General features: G+C 37.9%; 2 protein-coding genes across 2 annotated transcripts; both read right to left on the bottom strand.

The window, feature by feature from the left end:
* Window positions 1-6,537: 6,537 nt before the first annotated feature.
* LOC137747683 (2-deoxyglucose-6-phosphatase) lies at window positions 6,538-10,208 on the bottom strand. The gene is made up of 5 exons (XM_068487839.2): window positions 10,023-10,208; window positions 7,908-8,022; window positions 7,669-7,823; window positions 7,020-7,281; window positions 6,538-6,919 (listed from the first exon to the last, which is right to left on the bottom strand). The coding sequence occupies exons 1-5, from the start codon at window positions 10,064-10,066 to the stop codon at window positions 6,692-6,694; spliced, it is 804 nt and encodes a 267-aa protein (XP_068343940.1). The 5' UTR covers window positions 10,067-10,208; the 3' UTR covers window positions 6,538-6,691.
* Window positions 10,209-18,415: 8,207 nt separating this feature from the next.
* Window positions 18,416-25,795, bottom strand: LOC137746728 (phragmoplastin DRP1E). The gene is made up of 15 exons (XM_068486730.2): window positions 25,168-25,795; window positions 24,121-24,184; window positions 23,894-24,001; window positions 23,274-23,375; window positions 22,494-22,544; window positions 22,344-22,405; window positions 21,760-21,850; window positions 21,594-21,658; window positions 21,086-21,280; window positions 20,874-20,993; window positions 20,716-20,786; window positions 19,897-20,122; window positions 19,723-19,773; window positions 19,227-19,637; window positions 18,416-18,763 (listed from the first exon to the last, which is right to left on the bottom strand). Exons 1-15 carry the CDS (start codon window positions 25,294-25,296, stop codon window positions 18,635-18,637), a joined length of 1,875 nt encoding a protein of 624 aa, XP_068342831.2. The 5' UTR covers window positions 25,297-25,795; the 3' UTR covers window positions 18,416-18,634.
* Between the last annotated feature and the right edge of the window lie 1,937 nt (window positions 25,796-27,732).

Below are 27,732 nucleotides of genomic sequence, written 5' to 3'. Positions count from 1 at the left end.
TAGAGGTACTAAGAAATTCTTGAGAAGATGAAGACTTTGCGCAACAAAAAGAAACTTCTTGCAAGCTCTCAAAGCCAACCAATCTTTGATTTTGGTTGGCGAGACTGGTAACGGTAAAATCACTCAAATTCCTAAATTTATTTTGGAAAGTATTCCATAAAGCTGCAGCACAAACAATTGCTGCGATTTGCTCAAGCGAGAATCAAGTTTCTAAGCCACATCCTTTGGTCCTTGTGTCAATTGACGTTTTTGAAATAAGAGTTGGAGCATCAGTTTTCAACTGGTGTTGCAATCAAACACAATATTTTTTAGACTGAATGACCGAATCCACCCTCGTGATCACAGTTTCAAGTTCAACGTCAAATGGAACCCTGGACCTGTCTAATCATAACTCATTCCGCCGCCCTCCATATTATGGATTTAATATGGCATCAAAGCACCATCAACTGGTAAATAAAAAGTAAAATGAAAAAAAAAAAAAAAAAAAAGTACTTTCGCGTTGCTTTTATTCACGAGTCATCAAAAGAAGAGTCATTTGACAACTGTGCTTGTTAATAAGCTTTTACTCGTATACAACAAGATTAAGATGTCCAAATGCTTGAATAGCATACTAGAACAGAATCATAATATATATAAGAACCATATATTACTGGGAGTTACCGTTGTTATTGTAACTGTTGCTGTCTCTGGAAAATACTCCCTCAACAGCCTAATCCTTTGTGGCTACTCACTTAGCAGTCTAATCCTTTGTGGCTCTATCTTTATGTCATAAGGTTCGTCACATAGTAGATTGGTAATGAGGCAGAAGTCCTGCTTTGTGAATTGGGGTCAATTCACAACATATTAAATAGATCAGCCCGTCTTTAACCCCTTGATTTGCCACTTTACGGAGAGACATGTCATGGCCAATTGCCCACTGAAGGCCAATTCATCCACACCTTGAAGGTGACCAAAGCAGGTTGCCCCAAAGGTACCAAGCTCTGCCTCATTAAACTTTTCCTTAATCAATCCTAACACATGGGGACCTTGGGATAGGTTGTTAACCCTTCCCCTATACACTTCTTCTCTCGTTGCTAGTTGAATACCCTAGGTTGCCATATCATATGCACATAACAATACACACATCAACAATCAATGGCCATCACCTAACGATGACCTGTCACCAAAGCTTCATAACCTTACATCTGCTATTAACAGAGCATCATTACTTAAACAATTTCAATTCCCCCCAAAAAATTAGCAATAATTTAGATACAAAAATCAATCCCTACCACTATAAAGTTAACAGTAATTCTGATGCAAAATTCAATCCCTACTCAAACTACAACTTTACCAAAAGAACAAATAACGCCCCAACATCTACACAACCCGTCAACATAACTTCATAAGTTCACAACTCACCCTAATTTGTAAAAAAAATTGACATATATCAACAAATTCCACCTAATTAGATCCACAAACATGCATAATTAATCTTACACCAAACTTAATTTATAATGCTTAACATAAATAACTAAATGAAATTCTAGGGTTCCCTTTTCAAAACTCACCAAATTTGAAATTCTAGGGTTCCTGCATGTCCTTTCTTTGGAACCCATTGCACATTGTCCAACCAAAGTCTCTTGATTTTCTTCACTACTGTCTGGAAATTATGTGAGGCCAAACAACACAACCACAAACCAACTATAACTGGGTTTGGAACATGAAGCAAGTTTTCAAACAGGAAAGATGTTTTCGACGACAACGATGTTTGAGCAAACGCTGGAGATGGAGCATTTTTGTATGAGGACAAGACTTATTTAAGACATAAAGTGTTAATGTCGGGGGTATGGTTTAAATCCCAAAAATTTTGAATTCATACCGGGTACTATTTTAATTAAATGACGGACCATTTATGATCTGGTTTCATCCTAAGCTCATTCCAATGGAAATTGTTTTCTACAGTTCAGTTTTCATCGAATGGACTACATTATGTCTGCACGCACGATCCGTAAAATGCTGCTCGTACCTTAGAAATCACGAAATAGTAAATAAGTTGAAATCAAAGTCCCATTTCATAGCAAAGATGGATAGTGCAAAATTTTTCCTACATTAAAGTAATAATACTTTTATAAATATAATTTTCTCCAATATCTTAATCACGGCGCATTATTATTTTTAGAAAATAATGAAGTTATTTTTTATTGTTGTTATTCTGTTAATTTATGAAACACAACATATATAAACAAACCTAAGTAAAGTTGGGAAGATTCCCATATACAATAATACCAGAGGAAGAATATTTTATGCATGAACTATTGTTTTTTTTTTTTTTTTTTTTTGATGCAAAGAAATTCATTAAAGCACGAAACCTCTAGTACAATAATTTTCAATACAATTAAAATTAAAGGTAGGAAGAGCAACATCAGGTAAATAGAAATCCCAATAATGAGGATTCTAGAGTGACAGACCAATGTGAGCTAAAGCATCCGCAATAAAGTTTGCCTCCCTGAAAATGTGCTTCCAGTCAACTTGACTAAAAGACTGAGCCAGGATACGAATATCATTGATGATAGAGCTGACTCTCCAAGGAATTCCCCAATGACCCTGCATAGCTTCAATGATGAGCTTAGAGTCCCTCTCCACCATCACTTTAGTGAAACCCTTGTGCCTAGCACACTGGAGCCCTTCTCGCAACCCCATTGCTTCTGCTACTGAAATAGTAACGCCGTCAAGATTAAGGCCTAGTTTGGTACTGAGGTGATTTTGAAAAATGCTGGTATAAAAAAAAAGCTAGGAGCTGTTTTTGTGTTTGGTAAACATTCAGCTTCAGTTTTTTTTTTTCACAGTTTTGGGTGAAAAAAAGCCAAAAACAAGAAGCTGCAAAACTCAGCTTTGAAAAACCGGCTTTTTTTCACATCTGTTTTACATAAAAGTTTATCAAACACTATAATACTGCTTCTTTTTTTTCAAAAGCATTTTTACAAAAAAGTTTACCAAACACTCTGCTACTTTATTTCACTACTGCTTTATTTCACAGCTGCTTATTCTCACAGCACAGCAGAAGCAGCTTTTTTTTAAAGCACAACAATACCAAACCAGCCCTAAGAGCCCCTGCCCCAATCACTTGTGAATTACTGTTACGGAGCACAAAGGCAACAACAACACGATTGTTCGAAACCGAACCATCAAATTGAGTTTAATCATCATGCTAGTCAGGAGGATGTCATTTAATAAAGGAAGAGATAGGTAAAGCCTCCTTGGGGTCATACTTCCCATTAGCCTTGAGAAAAATCGAACCAACAATACCAGCGATGGAACACAACACATCGGGACCGGTGGCACACTTCTAAACACTAAGTTATTTTTTTCTGTCCAAATTTGCCAGCAGTGAATTACTTTACCAAGATCAGAAAGGCTATCTTTGTCATTAAAACTTAAGGATTCCAACCAATCAAAAAAGTTATCATTTGTACTAATGTTACCATTATTAAAAATACCAAAAGTTGAGCTCCAAACTTTAGTAGCAAAAACACAATTACAAAAGAGTTGACATTGATCTTCTTTGGTTGTATTACATAACGAACATAATTTATCAATATTTTTAACAAAACGATTTAAGCGTTTTTTGGTTTGCAAAATCATAAGCCAAGCAAATATTTTAACCTTAGGAGGACTAGTTAGCTTTCACATTTTCTTTAACAAGGTAAGGCGATTACTAGAGTGATTGTTCCGATTTTGTAGCCAGGTAGCAGACTTAATAGAAAGTTTCCCATTATTGGTTAAACCCCAAATTAACTTGCCCTTCGACTTTTGTAGAGGGAGGGGAATACTACAAATTTTTCTAGTGATGTCACCATCAACTACAGTAGCTAATTTAAGGTTATCCCCACTATTCTGAACTATAAAGTTTCTTACTTTAAGATTCCAATCAATATTATTTCTATCATTCACGGGAATTAAATGAAAAAGGGGGTTAAGGAAAAACCCATTGATGGGTCCAAAAGAGAATGTCTTCACCATTACCCATAATCCATCTCATTCCCTCATGGATGATGTTTCTATAAGAAAGAATGTCTTTCCGAGCAAGTGAGTAGTTTTGTTTAATCTTTGAATTTAAAAAATCGAACTTACGTAAGTATTTACGTTTGACTATTTCAGCCCACCAATATCTTTATTGGTTAAAACTTTCCAACCTAATTTGGCTAAACAAGCATTATTAAAATGATCAATCTGTTTGATTCCTAAACCACCCTGATTCTTCGAAGAACAAACCTTCTTCTAGACCATTGGTCTGAGTTTAGTATTTATCCCCCAAAAGAAATCTCTCCATTCTTTATCAATTTTAGTTGTTACCCATTCGGGGCACTTAAAGCAAGACATTACATTATTCGGCATCCCGGTGAGATTAGAATTAATAAGAGTTAGTCTCCCGACCTTGGAAAGGGTTTGCCCTTTCTAATCGGCAAGCTTTTTCTTCACCCATTTAATTAATTCTACCTCATTAATCGGATCCTTCTAGAAACTATATTATGGATCCCTAAGTACTTCCCAATAGTGGTTTTATATTGAATGCTCAAGATATTCACAATATTGTTCCTGTCCTGGTTGATAGTATTATTTGAGAAATAAATAGAAGATTTATGAAAATTTACCTGTTGACCTGTAGTCGATGCAAACATCTCAAGGATTTGGAGGACATTTCTAGCCCCTTTAGGGGTAGCTCGGGCAAAAAGTAGATAATCATCTGCAAATACTAGGTTTGAAATTCTAAATCCCCCAGGGGATGATAGGATTCCCACATGGGATTTAGGAGTAGAAGCCAAACGATTAAAATATCTAATAAGCGGTTCCGTACATAAAATGAAAATGTAAGGTGATAAGGGGTCACCCTGTCGTACACCACATCTAGGATAGAAATAACCATGCGGAGATCCATTAATTAAAATGGAGAAAGAAGTTGATGTAATGCATTCCATTATTAAGTTGATTCACTTCTCATTAAAACCAAAGCGAATTAAAACATACCTTATGTAATCCCAATTTAAAAGGTCATAGGCTTTTTCCAAGTCCAGCTTAATACTCATAGTCCTCGTCTTGCCTTCTTTACCTTGAAGTTAAAATACTTTACACAGTGGGCCCTACAAAATGAAACTTTGTGTCAAAAGTGTGTGTCTCCATCTATGTATATATAAATTTACATTAGCATTGCATGCGCGCTAGGTATGTGAATAAGGGTGAAGTTTAATATTTTAAAGACGTTTTGGTTGATAAGGAAGTAGGTCTGGAATTTCTTGCACAACCCTATTAACCCGACACAAAGAAATACACAAATTAAGTTTCGGGTCAATTGGTTAACGAGTCAAACCATTATTGGGTGATCCAATAAGAACCCGTTAATAAGTTAGGTCGATATTGGGTGACCCATTAAGAATCCGTTAATAAGTTAGGTTGATATTGGATGACCCATTAAGAACCCAATAATATATCATTTGTTCTATCTAGACATTAGACATGACAATTTTTCACATAACCCTTTAACTTGATACGCAATTATAGAATCCATTAGCGAATCGGATTGTTATCAGATCACCGATTAAGATAACAACACCACATGACCCGTTGAGATAACGGATATGACACGAACTCAACAAATACGACATGTTTAACAAGTCTACAGGGAAGGTTAGTATAGAAGTATAGATATTTAAAAGGTAATAAACAAAAGGGAGAGAGAGGGAGGCGTCTTATGTGAATTTGAAGATGGATGTGACTTAAGTTTTTTCATGTTCTTTCATGTTCTTGGGCGACTGCCAATCTTGAATGCTCCTCATCTTCTCTAGGTCCGTTCAGATGCCACCACGCTTAATGATGTGCCCTAGAAACTTGATTCACACTTGAGCAAACGACCACTTCTCTTTCTTCACAAACAACTGGTTGTCTTGTAGATTCTTGGAATACTTTATAGAACAAATTTAGGAGTTTGGGTTGTTTTACCACTACCAGTCTCACCAACCAAAATCAAAGATTGGTTTCTTTTTGGTGCCAAACTGGCAGAGTCTTCTTCTTCTCAAGAATGTCATACTACCTCTAGAGAAGCCGCACCACGATGGTAAGCAATGTGACGGACTGGAAGTTCTTACTCTAGATGTACTATGAAATTCTTGAGATTCTTGAGAAGAGGAAGACTTAGCCAGTTTGGCAACAAAAAGAAACTTCTTGCAAGCTCCAACCAATTGCTGCTCGTGAAGAAAAAGAGAAGTGTACCTTTGCTCAAGAGAGAATCAAGTTTCCAGACCACATCCTTTGGTCCTTGTGTCAATTGACGTTTTTGAAATGAGAGTTGGAGCATCAGTTTTCGACTGGTGTTGCAATCAAACACAATATTTTTCCAACCGAATGACCGAATCCACCCTCGTGATAACAGTTTCAAGTTCAAGTTCAAATAGAACCCTCAACCTGTCTAATCCTAAGTCATTATGCCGCCCTCAATATTATGCAATTAATATGTCATCAAAGCACCATCAACTGGTAGATAAAAAGGTGAAATGAAAAAAAGAAGAAATACTATCACGTTGCTTTTATTCACGAGTTGTCAAAAGAAGAGTCATTTGACAACTGTGCTTGCTAATAATCTTTTACTCGTATACAACAAGATTGAGATGTTCGAATGCCTGAATAGCGTATCAGAACAGAATCACAATATATAAGGTTATATATTACTGGGAGTTGGAGTTGCAATTGCAACTGTTATTGCCTCTGCCGTTGCCTCTGGCTTCTTCTCCAACTTTTCCAGTGCTTCCCACAATTTCGGGTCCTCAAAATCTTTAATAACAAAGGAGACTCCAGCGTTAATCAATGACGTCCCAGGATTCCTTGTAGATATACCAACAACTGGCATTCCAGCGGCCACTCCAGCTGTTGTTCCTGAAACGGAATCCTTAATAACCAAAAACAAAACAAAGATGATATCAGAATTCCATTCAGAGAATGTTATGGTTAATGCAATGCATATAATTTTGAGAGCCAAAGTGCCAAACCTCAAAGATAAAAGTATGCTCATGTGACACTTTAAGTGTTTCAAGAGCCTTCAAATAAGGGTCTGGAAATGGTTTTGCTCGATCACATTCATTTCCAATAACAAGAATTTCAAAGAAGTCTGTGAGCCCTAATGATGATATCATTAGCTCCCCACTTGCTCGTGGAGAATTTGTCACCGCAGCCCGTCTCAAGCCTTGCTTTTCAATCCATTTGCACAACTTGTCAAGGCCCTTGACAGGTTCCAATTCTTCAGATGCCAATCTGCATGTGTCTCGTAAGTTAGGATCAGAAAGGTTCTCCTTAGATAACGGAAAACATAATGGATAGAAGTAAAACTTGGACGCTTAAGATCGAGTGTGTCTTTATAGAAATCTTCTTTTAGTTACCGGAGTCTGACATGTTATGCTAGGAAACTGTCAAATCCAGAATGTAGACAGGTATCGCGACATGCTATATATGTAACAAGATCAGAATCCTTTACAAATCAATAGAGGTGGTAGTTGATACAACTTTAGCTATAGAAGTCCTGTCATTCAGGACACAAGTACAAACTTCATCCAATATCCATACATAAATATGCCAAATCATTTTATATACCAGAAAAAGAACATTAATTGTGTGATCAAAGACAGTTTGATATAGTTTTACCTTCGGAAAAAGGCTTCCTTATCTTCCAAGAATTTTCTTGCTCTTTTGATTTCCCAATCGGGAAAGATGGTACCGCAAAGATACTCATTATTCTTTCCACTAATATGTTCACTGTAGAATTCCTCAGAGATAGGAACCCCTCCATTATAGCCTACCTGCGGTACACAAATATTTGTGAGTCTCATATGCTACGTATGCGTGTATGTGTGCGTGAGAGAGAAAGAAAGCGAGATGTCTACTTCTTGAAGCATTTCGCGGAAAGCGTGATAATGGAGGGGATCTGAATCACACAATGTTCCATCGATATCAAACAGAATTGCTTCAAGAGGAGCGAGAAAAGCCAGGGAGGATTTGCTGCCATTACGAAATCGGAGGATGAGGATGATTAGGGCCAGCAGAAGAGCAACAAAAAAATTTGAACACAAAGAAAAAGAAAACAAGATGCTTGTCTGGACAAATATACAGAAACCATGCAAGTTCTTTGAGGCATTTCATCAACTCCCTTGTGCGCAATCATCTTAATTTTATTTTTTTGAGAAATGGCAATCATCTTAATTAAGGAAATATTAAAGAAATATTAGAGTGTTAAGAAAGATCATGATTTATCACAAACCATGTCATTGTTGCTAATACATTTGATATCAAATTCAAAATTGTTATTATTATCATCTATTTGTATGCATCTCTCTAATAGAGAAGGAAATCACATGTGTTGACGGATCTTAACTTTATCAGAGAAATGATACAAATGCTGATACAAGTAGATGGTAAATATAGGACTACTCTTTCAAATTTAATTTGGAAAAGTGCTTAAGGATATTAGGAGCCAAATGACACATAACCCAAGTCATCGTCAATTCGTCATGCAAATATTTCAAAGATTTTATGGAATGCACTTGTTTCTTTAATATGCGTATTATATATGTATGTACATATTTTTAAAATAGACTTTTGCTTTTCGAAACGTCTTAATGATTCATTAATTACACGTTTAAAAACTTTAATTACAATAAGTAAATATATTATACAAGTATTATTGAAAAATAAAAAAGAAATTTAATTAAAAAAATTGGCCGAATTTTTCAAAGTGTTATTACAACAAGGCTGCACAATTATACACGCACTACAACATTTCATATTTTACTAACTACAGCTTGCAATTGTCAAAGCACTAAATATAATAATTGAGAAAAGAAAAAAACACTAAATATAAACTATATTTCTCTGAATGCGACAAAATTTGTGCTTTTTCAAGAATCTCACATGTAGTTATTCAAAAGTTTGGTTGTTGTTAAGAACTTTAACAAAATACACGTGATATTCTGGAAAAATGTATTGTGTTAAGAAAAATCACATGTGAAAAAACATTAGGTTCATGAAATACAAAAATAATGCACAAAAAGATGAGTTATTGTTTAGGGAGCTTATTTTTTTACAAACTTACATGTATTTAATTTTAGCTGTCAAAATAATTCAAGTGAATATATGTACTTAATATAATTAATTATTATCCGACAGTAAAAAATGATGATTGTATTAGATACATGTAAGTTGTAATGAAATCCCATTTGAATATCCTATTTCTAATATTTTACACACCTCTTTTTGTTTTAACTATAATATTGAATGAATTAAATCAAAACAACATGCATGATAATGATTAAACATATATTTTATCATTTCTATTAATATTAGTGTACATGTGTTACGAGGCCTGGAAGCAAAATGATATACGTAACATAAAAGCCTATCTTGGTGGGAGAGAGAGATGCATTATCTTCCTTATGTGAATAAACTGTTTTGCTTAAGGATAATGTATGCACGGTTGAGGCGCATCCAGCAATCATCATCTTGATGTGGGAAAAGCCAACTGTGTTACATTGCAATACTTAATATAAATTATTTAACATTATGGTGTAATAGTATTTTTTTTTACTCGTAATCTACGGACTTTATTCGTTATCGGCCTTATTTAAAATTTATATACACAATAAAAAGAATATATATTTTGAATATAACGAGCGTGTACATACTGAATGAAAGACCGAAAAAGTTATAGAAAGCAAAGGGAGTGACACCATCACCATGCAATATTTTTGTTTGACTATACAACATTCTAAACTACCATAATCTACGAATAAAAAAATGATTCAAAATAGAAAGCAAAGAGACAAACCCACCACCCTGGCCAACCGCCTTAACGTTTGTAATTAAACAAAAGCAATACACACTCAAACAAATAACTCAATACTCATCTTTAAACACAAAATTTCTAAAACATGTAGTAGTACTGAAACAGAAGGAAGAAGGAGGTTGAAACGAGAAGCTTCATGTGCAAGAAAAGAAAAGCAAACCTGTCATCAACAGCTGGGAGAGAATTTGATGAAATATTTGACATCCTGCTGCTGCTGGTGTTAAAACTGGATACAAGAAAGGAAGGTATTTTCAGAAGCTGAGTTAATTCCTTATGTGATGAGCTTTTGGCTGATATAGTTTTCTGCAAATTCTATCATCTTTTATAAGTGGTCAGAAAAGAGTGTGTGATATGCAGCTGGACGTTTCCTATGAGGATATACTTTCTTAGGTCAAAATAAAATACCAAAAATATCAATTGACGTGAGTGAATGAAAATTTTAATTACGATTGTAAATTTAAGTTGAGTCCAAAACCAGGTGGATTTCAGTGGACATGTGTGTGCCATGTTCCATGTCCCTTCCATATCCCCTTTTCATTCTCCAGTAATCTTTTAGACGGTCACATAGCATTATTAATTTCGCTTATTATAATTTTTTTCACTTCACAATAGTAAATGGATGGCGCTAGTATTCGCTAAGGAAGTCTAATGGTTGCTTCCACGTAACCTCAAACATATTTATAAAATATTTTGAAAATCACCTTCAAGAATCAATCAGTGCAACCAAAGAATATTCCACTCACTGAAAAAACAAAGTGACAGAACACCACGGAATGGGAAAAGATCGATAATCGAGGTCCAGAATTAACTAAACCTACATAATTAACCCCTCCCTTAGATTTTAATTATACAACAAAAGACAAATATTAGAAGAGTAAGAATATTGACAACAAAATCTAACTACGGTAAAACTTCTTTAAAGTAATACTCTATAAAATAATAATCTTTTTAACGTAATAAAAATTTTTGGTCCCAACTTAGGACCAATTAACTATAGGAATAAACTCCACATTGTATTAAGTAATAATTTTTCTTGGTCGTATTTTAAGGAAACACACCTCCACATTGTTATAATTGTCAATGAATACACAAATACGCAATATTAGAAATAAAAGTTTAAGATGAACTAAAATATTTCTCTAAAGTTGTTTGGGATAATGTTTTAAATTTTAGAGTTGATGGCTCGTCTTTGAGCTTACGGGTATGTAATATTTCATCAACATGAACACCTTCTTGTTGAAGTCAAAATGTTTCTAACTTCTCAAGTATGCCATGTAAGAAATAAAATACTAGGTGCCAAAAGAATTCTATTTAAGAGAAACAAGATTTATAATGGATAAATACATTTGTATGATATTTTTCTTTCTTTGAGAGAAAAGATAAAGAGTTTTATTGATAGAAGAACCAACAACATTACACCACTCAAGGAGCTTAAATAAAGTAACCCAACTGCCCTTACACTCCTCCAACGATAGATCATAAATGATGTCATCAGAAGGTTGCTCAAACCAAGAAAACCTTCGATCCTCCAAAAGAGCAGTAAGTACGCTAGCCTTTGATAGGAAAGGTCGTAGCAAACCACAATTACCGCCTCAGATTAAAAACAAAAAGAGCATTACGAGCAAGGTGGTGGGCAACACAGTTTTCTTAATGGTGAGTATGGTAATCGAAACTCCAGTGATCACAAAGAGCAGAACCTTTGCGTCCTCCCCAATGTGTCCAATGGGAGCCAAATTGGTGAATTGCTGTTGGAGAGCTACCACGATCTGAAGTGAATCACACTTATGAAATCCCTTTTCTGTCCAATGGGAGATATTTATGTGATTCATAGTCTAGCTATTGTTGTGAAGCAAGTAGAATCCTTGTTTGGCCAAACCATTCTATTCAGGGTGATGAGGACATGTGAGACGATGCAAAATGTCATGTTCATCTAAAAAGTTTTAAAAATACGATTAACAAATTCCCCACTATCGGTTTGGAAGGCCTTAATCTTAGAATTGAATATATTTTCAACTAAGTTTTTAAAAGTAGCAAAGGTAGAGAAAAAATCATATTTTAATCGTAAAGGATATAACCAAGCATAAAGGAAAAATCATCCACAAATATCACATAATACTTAAAACTATAAACAAAAAGATTTGGTGAAGACCAAACGTCAGAATGAATTAATTCCAAAGGAGATGAAGACATTGATGTAGATAAAGAAAATAGTAACTTATGACTTTTTCCTAAGGGACAATTGACAAATTTTACTAGAAAACGTGCCTGTAATTGACAATTTATTCGTAGAATTAAATGTTTTAAAATTGAAAACGAAGGATGGCCTAACCTAGAATGCCATAAAGCATGAGTTACATGTTCATCTAACAAAGCAAAAAAAAACCCTTAGTTTAAGGAGAAGAACGATAGAGATAGAGTCCATTGTCACTCTGGCCTTGTAAAAGGGTCATCCTCTTCCGTGATGTAAGGTGAAGAGCCAATTATTATCATCAAAAAAATAGTTTAAAGAAATTATGTTAGTGGAGGCTTGAGGACAATATGTTGTATTAGGCAAACGAAAAAAAGCATATTTGGTGCGAAGAAGAAAGAAGTCACCAATTTGAGAAATTCGTAAACTTGGACCATTATGTAGACCTCACGAGGATTATGTAATTAACCAACATCATTGGTTATGTGAGAGTTGGCTCCAAAGTCGAAAAGCCACTATTGCACAGATGGTGCAGCTGCAAACGCACAAGAAGAAGGGATAACCACATAAGCCTGAAGACAGATGAAGGAACCCTACCTTCATACGGCATGTTGAGAAGATTGAAGCAATCAATAACCGAGTGACCATAGCGTTTGCAAATCTGACATTGAATGCGGCCAAAGAAGAAGGAGGTCTACGGTGAACTGAAGAAGTGATGGGAACCAGAAGGAGGTCTAAGAATGTCATTAGAAGAGGACGGCCCAAGGGAAGGGGCTGTAGACGAAGAAGGCTGCGGAAAATAATTGTTTGAACTACGAGAAAACCACCACCGCGTGCATAGCCGCCACCGCAACCACTACACACAGCAGCAAAGGCAGAGGTGCCGACATCTGAAGGAAAATAAAGCTTCCAAAGCGTTGTAGGTGATAAGAGTGTCATGGGCTTAGGCAGAAGTAACTGCAGTCTCATAATGGGGACTAACCTTGCTCATGATAATAGCAACCAAATAAAAAATCTGAAACATGACCCCTAAAGAGAGCGAGATTGTCAGCAAGGGCATTGACTTTGTCAAGATAACAGACAAAAGAGAGATCACCGCGAGAAGTATTCATGAGCTCATTATGCATTTGAATAATACAATTTTGAGATGTAAACGCATAATGTTCTTGAATAGACAACCAAACAGATGCCGAATCGATTTTGTTAACAATGCTAACCAAAACCTTAAGAGTAAAAGAGCTGGTAATCTAAGAAAGAATCATCTGATCAATTTGTATGCATTCATTATATAATGGATTAACCTTATTGGTGAGTTTGCTATTGTCATCAAGCAGAAACGCAGCAGGGCATGGAGAATCTCTAATGACATAGGAGAGCAAATTGCGACTTCGAAGAAGAGGGAGAAACTGAACACGCCAGAGAGGGTAGTTGTTGCGGTTGAGCTTGATTGTGAGAAAATTAGTTACCGAATGAGCGGTAGTAGCAATAGCAGAGGAGGACGCCATGTCTGAGAAAAAAATAAAATTATTTGAAATGTGAACCTTTGTCGTTAGACTCGGGCTCGTGATACCATGAAAGATAGAAGACTATATTTGTAGAACTCAACTCAATAATGAGTGAACGGGATTTCATTAATATTCATAGGAGAACACAACTAATCAATACAAGAGTAGGATTTACAATTCAATTATAAATATGCTAGAATTCTATAGAACTAGAAGCAGACTTCATATCTGATGAGAAGTTCTTCTACGATATGGACTTCGTAGTTGCAGTTACAGTAACAGAATGGAACTGTGGTTTATCATACAATACAATATAGATAGTATTGCTCCCTTCCATAAGGGTTGCCTTCAACAAAATCAAAAACAAAAAAAAAATAAAAGCAAGATTAGCTCTTGATATGATAAAATTATGCAATATGCAGCAATTTATCTCTATAGATAATTATAACACTGTTCTAAAAATTCTAGCCTAGCGCCGCCTAGCACTGTCTAGGTCCCGCCTAGGCACTAGGTGGCTGACCACCGTCCTGATTAATCCCTAAGCATTTGAAAATTAAGAAATGACGCCTAGACCGTCTAAGCGCCCACCTAGCCCAAGAGTCTCACTTAGACAAAAAATAATTACATTTCATTTTTTTTCAATAATTTGTAAAAGAATTGATGAATACCTAGAGAACACACCTTATATGCTTGTTTCCCATGTTTTCATTATGTTATAACACTTAATAATCTATAAGCCATTCTATTTTGCAATTTATGTATCTCAATACAATTATGTAATTTTTAGTATAAGCAAAGACGTAATTATACAATATGTTTGTACCATACTTGACCAATCCCAAAACTACTGAGCACCGGTCAACAGCATACCGTCAAGGACCCACAAGACTTTTCCTCCAACCAGGAGGCCAATCACAACACGACACATGTCGATATCAGAGGCCAAACACAGCGCAACACGTGTCGATATCAGATGCCAATCACAACACGACACGTGTCAATGTCAAAACAAAGCTAGAAACTCTCTTCTATAAAAGAGGATCATTCTCCCACAATAATCCCTAATGTCATTTGTACTAAATATTCACTAGAACTCACAAAAAGAGAGCTTGAACCTATGTATTTATGTAAACCCTTCACAACTAATGAGAACTCCTCTACTCCGTGGACGTAGCCAATCTGGGTGAACCACGTACATCTTGTGTTGTTTGCTTCCCTGTCTCTATTCATTTACATACTTATCCACACTAATGACCAGAGCAACCTAGCGAATGTCACAAACTTAATACTTTCTGTTGTACCAAAGTTCTCGCCGATTTTGTGCATCAACATTTGGCGCCGTCTGTGGGAACCGCACTTATTCCTACTCTCTCCAGCTTTGTCAAGCTGATTTCCACCATTCGGACACTTTCTTTCGACCAGGCACCCCTCTCCAACATGGGGAGTGAAGGGAGCCACAGCACGCAAAACGACACCCCTCTCGCACTTAGTGCAAAGCAATGAAAGAATGAACGAAAGAGGTTTGCTCTTCAGACTAAAGTCGATGAGCTAGAGGCTCAGAACAACAAGATAGCAATAAAGAATGAGATCCTCCTAGATCATCGCCCCCGGGGAAGTCAACCACCACCTAGGTGCCCCTCAACACGGAGGATCACCTGCCTTCAACATGGATATCCTTAATGGGGAGCAAGTTACTCATCAAGGTGTTGATCAACATGAGACCTCTCTCGACCCAGCTGCTTTGACCCGAAGCAGGAGAAGTAAAGGAAGGCAACTTCTTGCAGAAGGAGTAGAAGGATCAAAAGCCGTTTATCGCGACTGTCGGGACTTCCTGAGGCAACGTTGAGAGAACCTCATCCACATAAGCTCGAAGGTCAATGATCCAAGGGTTTCTAAAAGGTTCGGTTCTCTCCCATGCCCCAAGCCAATTGCCAATCTAGGGAATGAGCGACATGTCCTAGAGGAATATGAAGGTATAGAGGACTCGGGGGCGTTTCGACAGGCTCGCCTTGGAAGTCAGTACGGTAAGTCCAAAGAAAAATCTCATGCCCTTGACCAAGCTTTCCTACTTCCAAGAGGAGATGTTGACTTACGGAAGAAGGATTCAGCAATACGTGACTCCACTCAGGACCCCCTTGTCCTACAACTCCTTGAGGAAGTAAACAAGTTGAAGGCCGAACGTCAGGCCGAAATACCTGACTGGAACCAACCTAGGTCTGGCCTTCTTACAAGGAGGATCCTCGACACCCTCCTCCAAGCAAAGACAAAGCAGAAGCTTGACTTACAACTCTACACTGGAAGGGAGGACCCGATTGAACACCTTAACCTTTTTGAGTCCACCATGGCATACCGGATGCACACTGACGAAGAACGATGTCTTCTCTTCCCCTCTACCCTCTCTGGCGGAGCTCTGAATTGGTATTGTCGTCTTCCACCTGAGACAGTAGACTCATTTGAGGAACTGAGGAAACTATTTGTCTCTTAACACATCTTCCAGATAGATCGCTTGCATTCCGCAGATGACTTGTACACTATTTGCCAGAAGCCAGATGAGTCATTACAAAAGTATGCCGGCCGTTTCAGCCATGAGTATTCTTGCTGCGCTGAGGCAGACGACAAGACCGCCCTTAAAGCCTTCATGGCAGGCCTACGCGACTGTTTCTTCAAGTACATGATCAATGCTAACACTTGTAAGACTTACTCTGAGGTAATGGCACATGCTTATAACCATGCCTCCGCCGAGGCAACGACATATCAAGGAAAACCCCCTACAGCCATCCCTTATCAGCAAATGGGGAGTAGAAGCCAAATCCAACTGAATGAGAAGACCTCAACCTTCCAAACAGCAACGACGCTTCCCTCTGCCCTACCTAATACCTCGCCAAGTCAACAGGCGTATCATTCTCAGGGCAAGAGGAAAGACTTTCATCCTCACCAGTCTTATTTTAATAAAAAGAGTAAGGGGCACTATTGCGATAACCAAAGGTATCACCACGATAATACCCGCCCCCAGGCGGTCAATGCAGTGGGCCAAACACATGTCAAGAATGGTCCTACCCCGAGGTATGAGACATACACACCTTTGAACGCCACATGCACGGCCATTTACCCCAGTACAGCTCACTTAATACCAAAGTCAAGGCCGAGGGAGCCAAATTTCAAGTCCACGAAGAACACAGGCATGTTTTGTGGTTATCACCCTCTGTGATCATATTGAAGCTTTGGCACGTGAAGGAAAAATTGACCAGTTCCTTCTTCACCCTCCAAGCGATAGCCGCAACCAACGCCAAGTGAATGTGATATATTCCATAAGCGGTGGCACACCCATATCTGAATCTTCCAACAGGGCCATGAAAAACAATGAACGAACGTTGAAGCCTGGCCACCAAGTGTTTCACGTGGAAGACATCAAGGGAGGCAAGTATCAAAAGCCTAACTGATTGTGGAGGCTCACATAGCCAACTTTGATGTACGACGAATCCTGGTAGACACGGGGGCGTCGGTCAATATCATGTTTGTATCGCACTTGACCAAACCCGAAACTACAAGTAAGCTTCAAATGAAAATGATACATTACCTTGTGCTTCAACGCCAACCAAAGATACCACTCCTGGATGAAGGAAAAGTACTTCCAAGAGAAGATGCCACATCTACTTACAGGATAGAGAAGGCAAGTGAAGGCGACACCACACTTCAGTACTTGGAAGTTTCGTGATTACTCAATGGCTTGGATCTTGCAAGTCCCCCAACCGAGGAGTTTCCCTCACTCGGGAACTTAGGGGAGCACTGTTTGTATAATACTTGACCAATCTCGAAACTACTGAGCACCGGTCAACAGCATACTGTCAAGGACCCACAAGATTTTCCTCCAACCAGGAGACCAATCACAACACGACACATGTCGGTATCAAAGGCCAATCACAGCGCAACACGTGTCGATATCAGAGGCCAATCACAACACGACACGTGTCAATGTTAGAACAAAGCTAGAAACTCTCTTCTATAAAAAGGGATCATTCTCCCACAATAATCCCTAATGTCATTTGTACTAAACTATTCACTAGAACTCACAAAAAGAGAGCTTGAACCTATGTATTTGTGTAAACCCTTCACAACTAATGAGAACTCCTCTACTCCGTGGACGTAGCCAATCTGAGTGAACCACGTACATCTTGTGTTGTTTGCTTCTTTGTCTCTATTCATTTACATATTTATCCACACTAATGACCAGAGCAACTTAGCAAAGGTCACAAACTTGACACTTTATGTTGTACCAAAGTCCTCGCCGATTTTGTGCATCAACACGATATATAATAAATTTACTTAAATCCGCTAAGGCCCCCTAGCCGCCAAGGTGGTAGACCCTAGCCCATTGCCCAACTAATACCTAATGTATTTTAGAACCTTGATTATAAGTGGTGTACCAAGCAATGATCTTTCTAGCTAAGCTTGGGTGTGCTCAATCCTCATGCCTTGTCAAGTTACAAGCAAGGTGTGAACGCTTTGTGGTCATCCAAAACAAGCAAGGTGTGGCCTACGTTGGTTAGGGTTGCCTCGTGGACTAGGCCTTGGGCTTGTGAGCCAGAAAGCCCTAGGGCTTCACACACTATGGTCGTACTAAGAGAAAAGCACCCTAAATAATGTTAGGAACACTAACTTTGCGCACCAAATTTAAGTCACAAATGATGCGGCAAACGATAAACCCTGCTGTGGCTCCAAGTTCATTTGAATTAAGGACAAAACAGGATCGTTACCTTGCAAGGGAAGAATGTGATCACAATCTAATCATTGACATATTGGTCCAAAAATCGATTAAAATTAGGGGATGAAGAAAATGATTTGCGAGACAAAAACAAGTAATGCGAGATCAATCAGATATACTATACATATATAATAAAAAAAAATACTAGAATTTCCCAAACCATGAGAATTTGGGTCAACACCTAAAAGAATAACAATCGAAAAACAGAAGAAAAATAGAGAGGACAACATCTCTGTTGTCCAACAATTCAACAAATTCGATCGTGTTCATGTATCCGTAGCAGCAGTAACTACAACGTCTCAGAATAATAATCCATCTCAGCGGACCCATGCTACAGAATCAATCTCATCCCTAGCTGACTTGTACAATTCAAGCCTTTTAGCACACTCTTGCCTCCTTTCCATCAAGGCCGGATCTTCGTCAAGCAGCTGGGAAAGCTGCTTAGCCTGAAACACAAACCAAAGAAACAGTAATTAAAAACAGAAGCGGTAGTAGTTATTCGCGTCCCAAACAAAAATCATCCTTAGTTTTGTTGGTTATTTTGTGTTTCACATTATCATTAACCACTGAACTAGAGATGTTCGGACTTCAGAGCATAAGCTTTCACCACCAAAATTAACACCGCATTTGGAAACTGAAAGGCATAATCACATAAAATAGTAACCAAAACAAAGCTTGTAAAGATGACACAACAGCTCCAAGCAATGCACTGATGACAGTCAAAGACCCATAATCAGCTTCTCACCAACTACGACACTTGAAACTTTCAAATTTTTCTAATATGTTTTAATCATGATTTTGAGGAGTATTATCCTACTTAACAACTCTGATAAGTCAATGAGCATCAAAAAGTGTTCCTGTGCATTTTAGAGAGAGAGAGAGAGAGAGAGAGAGAGAGAGAGAGAGTACCTCTCTCTTCCCTATTTGTATGTAGAAGTGATTCAGCAACGACATTTTAGCCTCTCTGACTTGACAATGAACAACAGCCTTGGGGATTGTGTTCCTCAGTGTCTCAGACACCATTCTCACATAAGAGGATACGTTCGATCCTATCCTCTGAAAGTGGCCCTCTGAGTAGCGGTCCACGGCAGGGGCAGGTGTTGTACCAGGCTTTCCCGCTGGTGTTGTACCAGGCCTTCCTGGGTTTCCTGTGTTCTCTATTTCCTGGGGAAGTCTCCGAAAGAACTCCACAGTCAAATATGCAGATTCCATGTCCACTAATCGAAGAGTTGTCTTCTTACTTTCATCACGGAACCTATCCAAGGCTTCATTACATGCAGCAGCTATTTCAGCTTGCAGACTAGGAAAGCGCTTCAATTCCTGAGTTACGAACATCAATATCAATCCCCTTTCTCACTAAAAGAACACTAGTTAAAATTTATAACTAACAATAAACTCCGCTCACCTGAGTTTCTGCTAATGACTTCCTCACAAGTTCTTTTAAGACAAAGTGAACCTACAGTGTGGATTTTCAGCCAGTAAGTGATAAAAGACTGATCAAAAGTTCTCTACGACTAGACGAACTTTAAGAACACTCACAACCTCAAATGTAGAGAGTAAAGAAAAAAGGATAACTTACAGCATCCACGGAAGCTTCGGCTGGCCCTCTAAAATACCTCAGTGACCCTTCAATTAGGCGGCGGTAACCTTGCTCCGGAGCAATCAAGTGTGGCTGATAACCATCAGCCTCTGAAACCACTTTCCTTACATTCTGCATAGAAAGATGCCGATCAAATGGAAGCTTCTTCAATGCAGCAGGCAGTTGGTTATCAAAGACACCATAAATCCGATCACCTCCGGCCCGTCTAATATGACAAAATGAAGAACAAAGATATCAACAAACCATAGTAGCGCAGGGAATTATTTTGGTCAAAAGAAATCAACAAATCTGATGATACTACATACAACTTTAATATCATAAATGCCTAAGAAGCAGAGCATTACACAGATGAAACTATTCAGCTGGCAACCAAGTACCAGCACATGTAACCACCAGAGTTATCCAGATCCAGCAGAGAAGGGATGGGATAAAACCTACTAAAACCAACCCAAAGCCAAAACCTAAGTTACCCAATTACTAACTACTTACAAATTTCAAACCATGACAGTCCAAGGTTGTTTCGTATTAAATACTAGAACCAGCCAAACAATTTAATGCTAACTAAGCATAATACATTATATTTAGATCACCTGCATGGGCTGTCCAGCATACTGTATTGAATACAGAATACCCACATGGAGTTTACAATCATACTCATCAATCATATCTCAAACAAGGTCAGCTTATGCCAATTTTGCTAAGGATTTAAGAACTAAAGGGAAAACAATACATGAATAATCCTCACTACCTTAAAAAGGTAAACATTGGAGGGACGAAGGTTAAATAAGTAGATCTTACCCTCCATCTAGATGCTCCTTGAAAATCCTGTCAAATGCACGGCAGAGTTCCAGTATAGTGTACAATTGGGCCTAAAATACAAACTCTTGGTCACGAACTCATGATTGCTCAAAGATCATTTAATTTATTGTCAAGTGTCACAGGTAAAGACAGCTTACCCCAGCATCAACGGCAACAGGCCTACCAAGATGGTCCATCTCAGATTCAAGTTCATCAATGCTTTTGTTAATCATAGACAAGATGGTTGGTATTCGAGCCCTAATCGCATCCTCCAAATGCTACAAACAATATCAACCCATCAAAATGATACCCAATTATATTCAATTGCAATAATAATATTCATACTCAAATACATTCAACTGAGTCAAACCTTTGAGAGAAGTTTTGCAAGATACTCAGAACCCATTCTATTAGCTAAGTGCCCATAGTCGGGACTGGTTTCAAAGTATTCGCGCTCCTTACGCCTCGCAAGAACCATGTCTGTATTTTTATTAATATCTGCTTGTGAACGGTTCACAACTCCAACCCAAGGATGTTGCAGGCGATAAGATCTTCCTTCAATAACCTATGTGGACAGACATAAGAAATGTAAACTATATTTGAACATATTTCTTTCTTTCAGGCACAGAGCATAGGAAAATGTAAAGAAAACCACAGTAGGGCTTGAAGGATCACTTCCATTAAATACGAACACATAACTATAGCATGACTGAAAACTTCTACAGTTTAAACGTAAATGCAACTTGCTAAAAGCCTGATCTCAACTATTGGAAAGTATTAATGTAACTTACTTGTTAAAAAGTCATTCACATAACAGTTAGCTGTGTAGGAAGGAAGAATGAAAGAAAGAAAGGAAGGAAGAAAGGAAGAAATCATACATCCAATGCGTTAGTTCCTTTGTCCATCAAATCAAGCTTTGTCAACACCCCAAATGTCCGTTCACCTGCGTAAAGAAAATGATATAAGAGAAGACAAAATAGAGCAATAGGACAACTGCACAAGCCAAAAGGCAGAAATGGTTACGCTCGAATAAATAGAGCATACCTGTTGGATCCACTTCCCTAGAAAGTTTGATAGCATCTGATGTGGCTATATCTTGGTTGGCTGGAGATATTGCTAGTATAACGCTATTAGGCTACAATAAGCACAAACACATCAATTAGAATTTAGAACACTATTGACGTTCATAGGAAAAAAGAAATGATTATCGACTTTTAATGGATGTAGAGAAATCACATAAAAACTCCAGGAGTAGGACCTATGTTGCGGGAATGCAAGAGGTCAGTCAACGAGCAACCTCTGACATTCCTGCAAAACCGGATCTCACTCCTGAGGGCACGAGAAGTGAAAATAACACCACATGTATAAATAAAGCAGTGACAGAATGATTTTATAGAACTGAAACACTAAAAGTAGAGCTTTTGACAAGGCTATATGGAAGTGAAAAAGGCCAGGAATCTTCAACTACTTGCTCTACCAAATCTAATTCCACTCACAGACTGAAGTTATACAGTGAACAATAATATCAACCACACCATACTACATCAATATTGCCGTGCATAATGACAAGTCAGCGACTTCAAAAATCCCGTGAAAATTATATATGTGATCTCGTAATGATTCATTACCTTCTCAACATAAGATCGAACCATGTTTTCAATATCTTCAACAATACTTTGAGGCTGGCCCTCTGAAAAGAACAACCGTCATTGTTGGCATCTGATAAATAAATTTGCATCACGCAAATCACATCAATTATCATTGGAAATATAACATACCAACAGCAACTTTCGTCAAACCAGGTAAGTCAATTAGGGTTAAGTTGACAACTGCGAAACGAAGGAGATCAAGAATTAGTGTATGGAAGCGAACACAAAAATTGATAATGTAAACAAAACTCCAACATTCCTCTCTCTGGAAAAGTGAAAAATAAAAGCGAGACAAGGAAAAAAGTGTGTTCTAGCTTTATATAAAAGCGATTATTATTGGCTATGGCTTGTTTTGGAGCTAGCTTTGTATTCTAACGTTCATCAATGGTTCTTTTAGATATTACTTCTTTTTTCTATGTTATATCTTTTTGTGAACAGAGGGAGAAAAAAGTGTGTTCGTATGATATTTTCAATGCTTAGAACAAAAAGAGCATTATCGGAAATGCGTTGAATCTTATTTCATTCCTAGCCTTCGATCCTACAATTGTTTCAAACACTTACTGGAAATACCAATTCAATTCCTTTAAGAGATGGAATGGAAAAGAAATACAACTCCTTCCCATTGTAGATTCCTGTAATACAAACGTGGCCTAAAGAGTCGGGATAGCAGAAGTGGATATGTGAAATAAACATCCGAGCAAATTACAGTTATAACCACAACTATGCAGAATAACAAAGATGATAAATGGTAACACATTAACCCGCAAAAGGCACCCACACAAAAGAGCAACATTAAATTGTGCAAGCTTTAAAAATTTACGGCTCGTTATTGGACAACAAATTTCCAATTGGCGAATCCAAACTTTAGATAATAAATAAACAAACAAAAGATCGGTATTTGCAACATACCATTCGGGGAGTAGATGCTGAGATGGATAGGAACAGGAGATATCTGCTTTGACCTTCCTGTTATTCTATCAGTTTCGTCCTGAATTTCCTTTCGAACCAAGGCTGCAAAAGAGACGACAGCATAAAAGTTTTGGGTGTCAGTTCCTATCAGCAAACAATAGACAATTTCATAAGGAAAATCTAATATCTCTAAGTAAATGTAGCAACTGTTAAGTCAAGATGCTAAGGTGCATATTAAGAGCAAGTGCACAAGTTAATTTTAATCCTAAAAACAAGACAAATCAGAAAACAAGTAACAACAACAAAGCCTTATCCCATGGCAATCACATTGCCAGGTTGCTTCTACCTAAACTCAAATAAATGTATCACTAGAGGTGTTCAAGAAATTTCAGTAGGTGGTCCAACTCCATACAGTATACTCGCTGACTCGACGTCAAATTTCCAGCTCTACTACAAGTAAGGTGATCAATTGAAAAACTATGCAGTTGTACACAATCTATTGTTTACGAGCTAAACTTATCAACTTTTCATTGTTAATTAAGTGATATATCTAGTCTACCTACCTACCTTCAAATCTAAACAAATGTGAAGCATACATAAAAGGGAGATAATTCACATACCAAAATCAGTGAACCTTCTCTTGGAAAGGTGAAGGAACTCAGCGTACTCCTGGGTTCCTTCATCTGTCTTGTGGAGCTGCAACACCAAAGGTCGCCTCGTGACAATCCCTGAAATCATAAGAAAATCAACACCGCCATGGTAACCAAAAACAACACCGGCATAGTAATCGAATGCCAAGTAAGCTAAAATTAAACATTTCCAAATACACTCAAAGTTTATAACTAACCAGATCCTCTGGGAAGAAAGTCACGCCCAACAATGCTCTCCAAAACCGAAGACTTCCCGGAACTCTGTTCTCACAAATACCCAAATGTTCAAAGAAAAAAAAGGGGAAGAAGAATCAGCTCCAAAAAAATATGCATACATGTTGAAAATAAAAATCCAATTAAAAGTCCAGCTTTACTTTTACTTCTTAACTACGATGAATGGACACGGACACGAACACGAGGATACGACACGGTACGACACGGGGATACATCAAATTTCTAAAAACTAAGACACGATACGGCATGGATACGGTAATTTATATAATACATATATATTTTAAATAACAATAAAAAAAATAATTACTCAAAATTTAATTTATATTATTCAAACTCTTAAAAAGAAAGGATGGTAGTGGTGTAAATTCGGTGGGCTATGTAGTTTTGGGCTTTAGTCTCATTTAAACCCTAAAATAATAAAATAATAATAATAATGTGGTGTCGTTTTTTTACTACATAAACAAACAAACGGCATATTGACCTAGCAGTCATCTTCTTTGCGAAGCCTCCTCCACTAGATCGGGTCGTCTCCGTGCGACGCCTTCCTCCATCAAATTGCGTCATCTTCTTTGCGAGGTGTCCTTCCACCAGATTGCGTCATGGTGCAGATATCCGTATCTAGACAGTCGGATACCTGTATCTAAACCGTCGGATACCCGTATCCATCTGTCAAACGCCGTATCTGTTGATCCAGATACGTATCCAACGCGTATCCGACCGTACCAGAAGCGTATCGTGTCCATTTGCGTATCTGACACGCGATACGCGGCCGATGTGCCGTGTCTGTGCATCGTAGCTTCTTAACCAAAAATTTGCTCTTTATCTAGTGCAAGTAACTTTCCATTAATCTCTACCTAAAAAGTTGCACACTTTTCTCAAAATTTCTCCCTAAAAACCCCTTTAAACGACAGATTCATACGAAAACGAAAAATAATCAGTTAAAGGCGGTTATGGGAGAGGCCAGGAAAACGAGAAATAATCAGTTAAAAGCGGTTATGGGAGAGGCAGACCTGGCCGCCGACGACGGCGACAGAGGGCAGAGCTTCCCACAAGGAAAAAGCACTATCGCCGCCTCCGTAGTCACCCAGCACAGTACACGCCCTCTGGATGCGATTCACCAGCCCTATCAAGCTCTCCATCGTCGTCAATCTCAGCTCTCTCTATTGATTTGAAACCCTGAATTCGCTTCCTCCTTAAGAAATGGGAAGATCAGCAGAGCAGCAGAACTTGACTTGGGAAGTCTTCGTCTTTGAACGCTTCTCGAAAGGTGAAAATATGACACAGTTTTTCTCCCTCGCTTCTGTTTTATTTTCTCTCTCTGTTTTCAGGACAACCGCCAAAGTCGACGAGGTTGAATTTCGGGGTTGAATCGAATGAGCACCGTTTGGAAAACTGGCGGGCCCCGCTGAGGAGATGGGCCTTCGCTAAACAGCAACGCGTTTCAAATTTTGAAATTTGAATAGTCTTTCATTCTGGAAGAATAGGACATTTATGTTCGGGTTATGGCAGGGAGACAAAATTTTGTGAATTTTTGTGTACCTTTTATGTTATAGATAATCTTGGATTCTGATTGTGTAAATTCTGTATAGATTTGGTTTCTAGTTATTCTTTTTTTATAGGATAGTATTTACTTGGAGGATAAGTTAATCATCTCCTCATTTTCTACTATAAATAAATACATTGTGTGTCGAATGAATAACAACACACAAGAAATCCCTATATAATTTCTCCATTCTCTCTCTTGCCGCACCCGTCTATTCCCTTCCAATTAAATAGGCTAGTTATCAGCACGCTCCTCCATTGTGTTATGGAATTTGACAGGAACTTTTCTATTACAAACCAATTCACCAATATCATCACTAATCAGGTTCTTCTAAAACAACGGTTTTTCATTTCGATATTTGTTCAGCCTTGATTGCATGAACCTTACCATAATGCATGTCCAACTTTACGTTCACAAATTTTAGATTCTAGATAAATTGTTTATGCATTATATTCATAATTATACAATTATGTGAATTGATTTGTGAATAAAGAAAAGAAAAAACAAAAATTAAGATTTTTAAACCTGATGAGGCTTTAGCCACTAGCAGCCTACGTAGCTGAGCCACTTTCAGCCGCAAGCTCAGGAGCCAACAACTCCCACCAAGAACAAATACAGCGGCATTTGGCGCCAACCCTAAACCCAGAAACCCTCGGCCTGTAACCAAGCACGACTCGTCGTTTTCTGGCTAATCACAACCTTAAGGTTGAAGTCATATTTCTTTGGGAATGATTTCATCCTCTCTCGACGATGTTCTTCGAAACTCCAGAAGAATTTTGTTAAATTTTCGAGGGATTCAAGTAGAATCCTCTTGGTTCTCACACTCACCGACGTCGAGGATCCCCTTCGTCACCAAAATTGGTTCACCATCAAACCTTAGGCTTGCACTAACCGTCCCCGACCCAGGATACGATCGCCTGAAGTGGTGACACTAGTTTTCTTGCACCATTGACCAAACCCAGCGACGCTGAGGTGTCCTATTTTTGGTCCAACCTTAGCCCACTTTGGGCTTCGACCCTTCAGTCTGCACACCCAGCCCATCTGGGCTTGGCTCACTCTCGGAACGTATGACAAGAACCCACAAAGGTTGTGGTGTCCCTACACACCAGAGCACAATATCACATTTAGTAAGCCTTCTGCTGATTACCCTGTGTAGGCCTACTTTTGGAAAAGCCCAGAAAGCTTGCAGTCTTCTGTCCAGCTTCGGCCCGTGCACCAACCTAGCCCAGATTTGGGCTTGGGCCTTTTTGGTCCCACATTTTCTTGTTTTTCCAGCCCACATAGGTTTTGGTTCAATTTTTTTGGACCATCAAAATTTCAACTTTGAATTTTTTTTTTTTTAATGCATTATTAGGTTTTATTACTTTTTGCCCATCACTCTGAAGCTCAATAAAGAAAAATTATCTGGCAGCTTTATGCAAATGTGGTGAAGTTTGCCAATCAATGTTAGGCTTTCTTAGAGAAACCTTAAGGAGATAAAGAAGGGACAGACGACTGGATGTTTAATCGTGCAAATGAAAGGAAATATGAGTATAAAATAGTAGCATAATGGGTTGAATGCCTACCCAATGGGGTTTTATGAAATCTTAGGGGGAGATGCCTGATTTCCTAGAGCCTAAAATACCATATAAAATCCTTCTAAGCCCATCAAAATCCTTAACTTTTTAAAATACTTTAAAATCAATTCCTAATTTAATACACATGGAGTTTTATGGACTACTTTAAAATCCTAATTAAATACACCAGATTCCTTTGAAGTTTATGAAATAATTTTTTTATTAAATACCCATGAACTTCCATAAATTCATTAAAATTTTGATTTAATACCCTTAAATTTGTAAACTCTTCTAAAATCTTTTAAACTCGCAATTGAATACAGCCACTTAATATAATTTGCAATTCAAAATACCCAAAACATATTCCACCAATAACATCATAAATCTCTATAAATTGATACATGACCTAGAGAATATTGATACTAAAAGTCATTGATAACGAAGTGCTCAACCCAAATGGTACTCCATGGCATCTT

This window comes from Pyrus communis, chromosome 2, assembly GCF_041283825.1.
Source record: "Pyrus communis isolate YQ-2024b chromosome 2, ASM4128382v1, whole genome shotgun sequence".
NCBI lineage: Eukaryota > Viridiplantae > Streptophyta > Magnoliopsida > Rosales > Rosaceae > Pyrus > Pyrus communis.
This window is presented reverse-complemented; position numbering and strand designations above follow the sequence as displayed.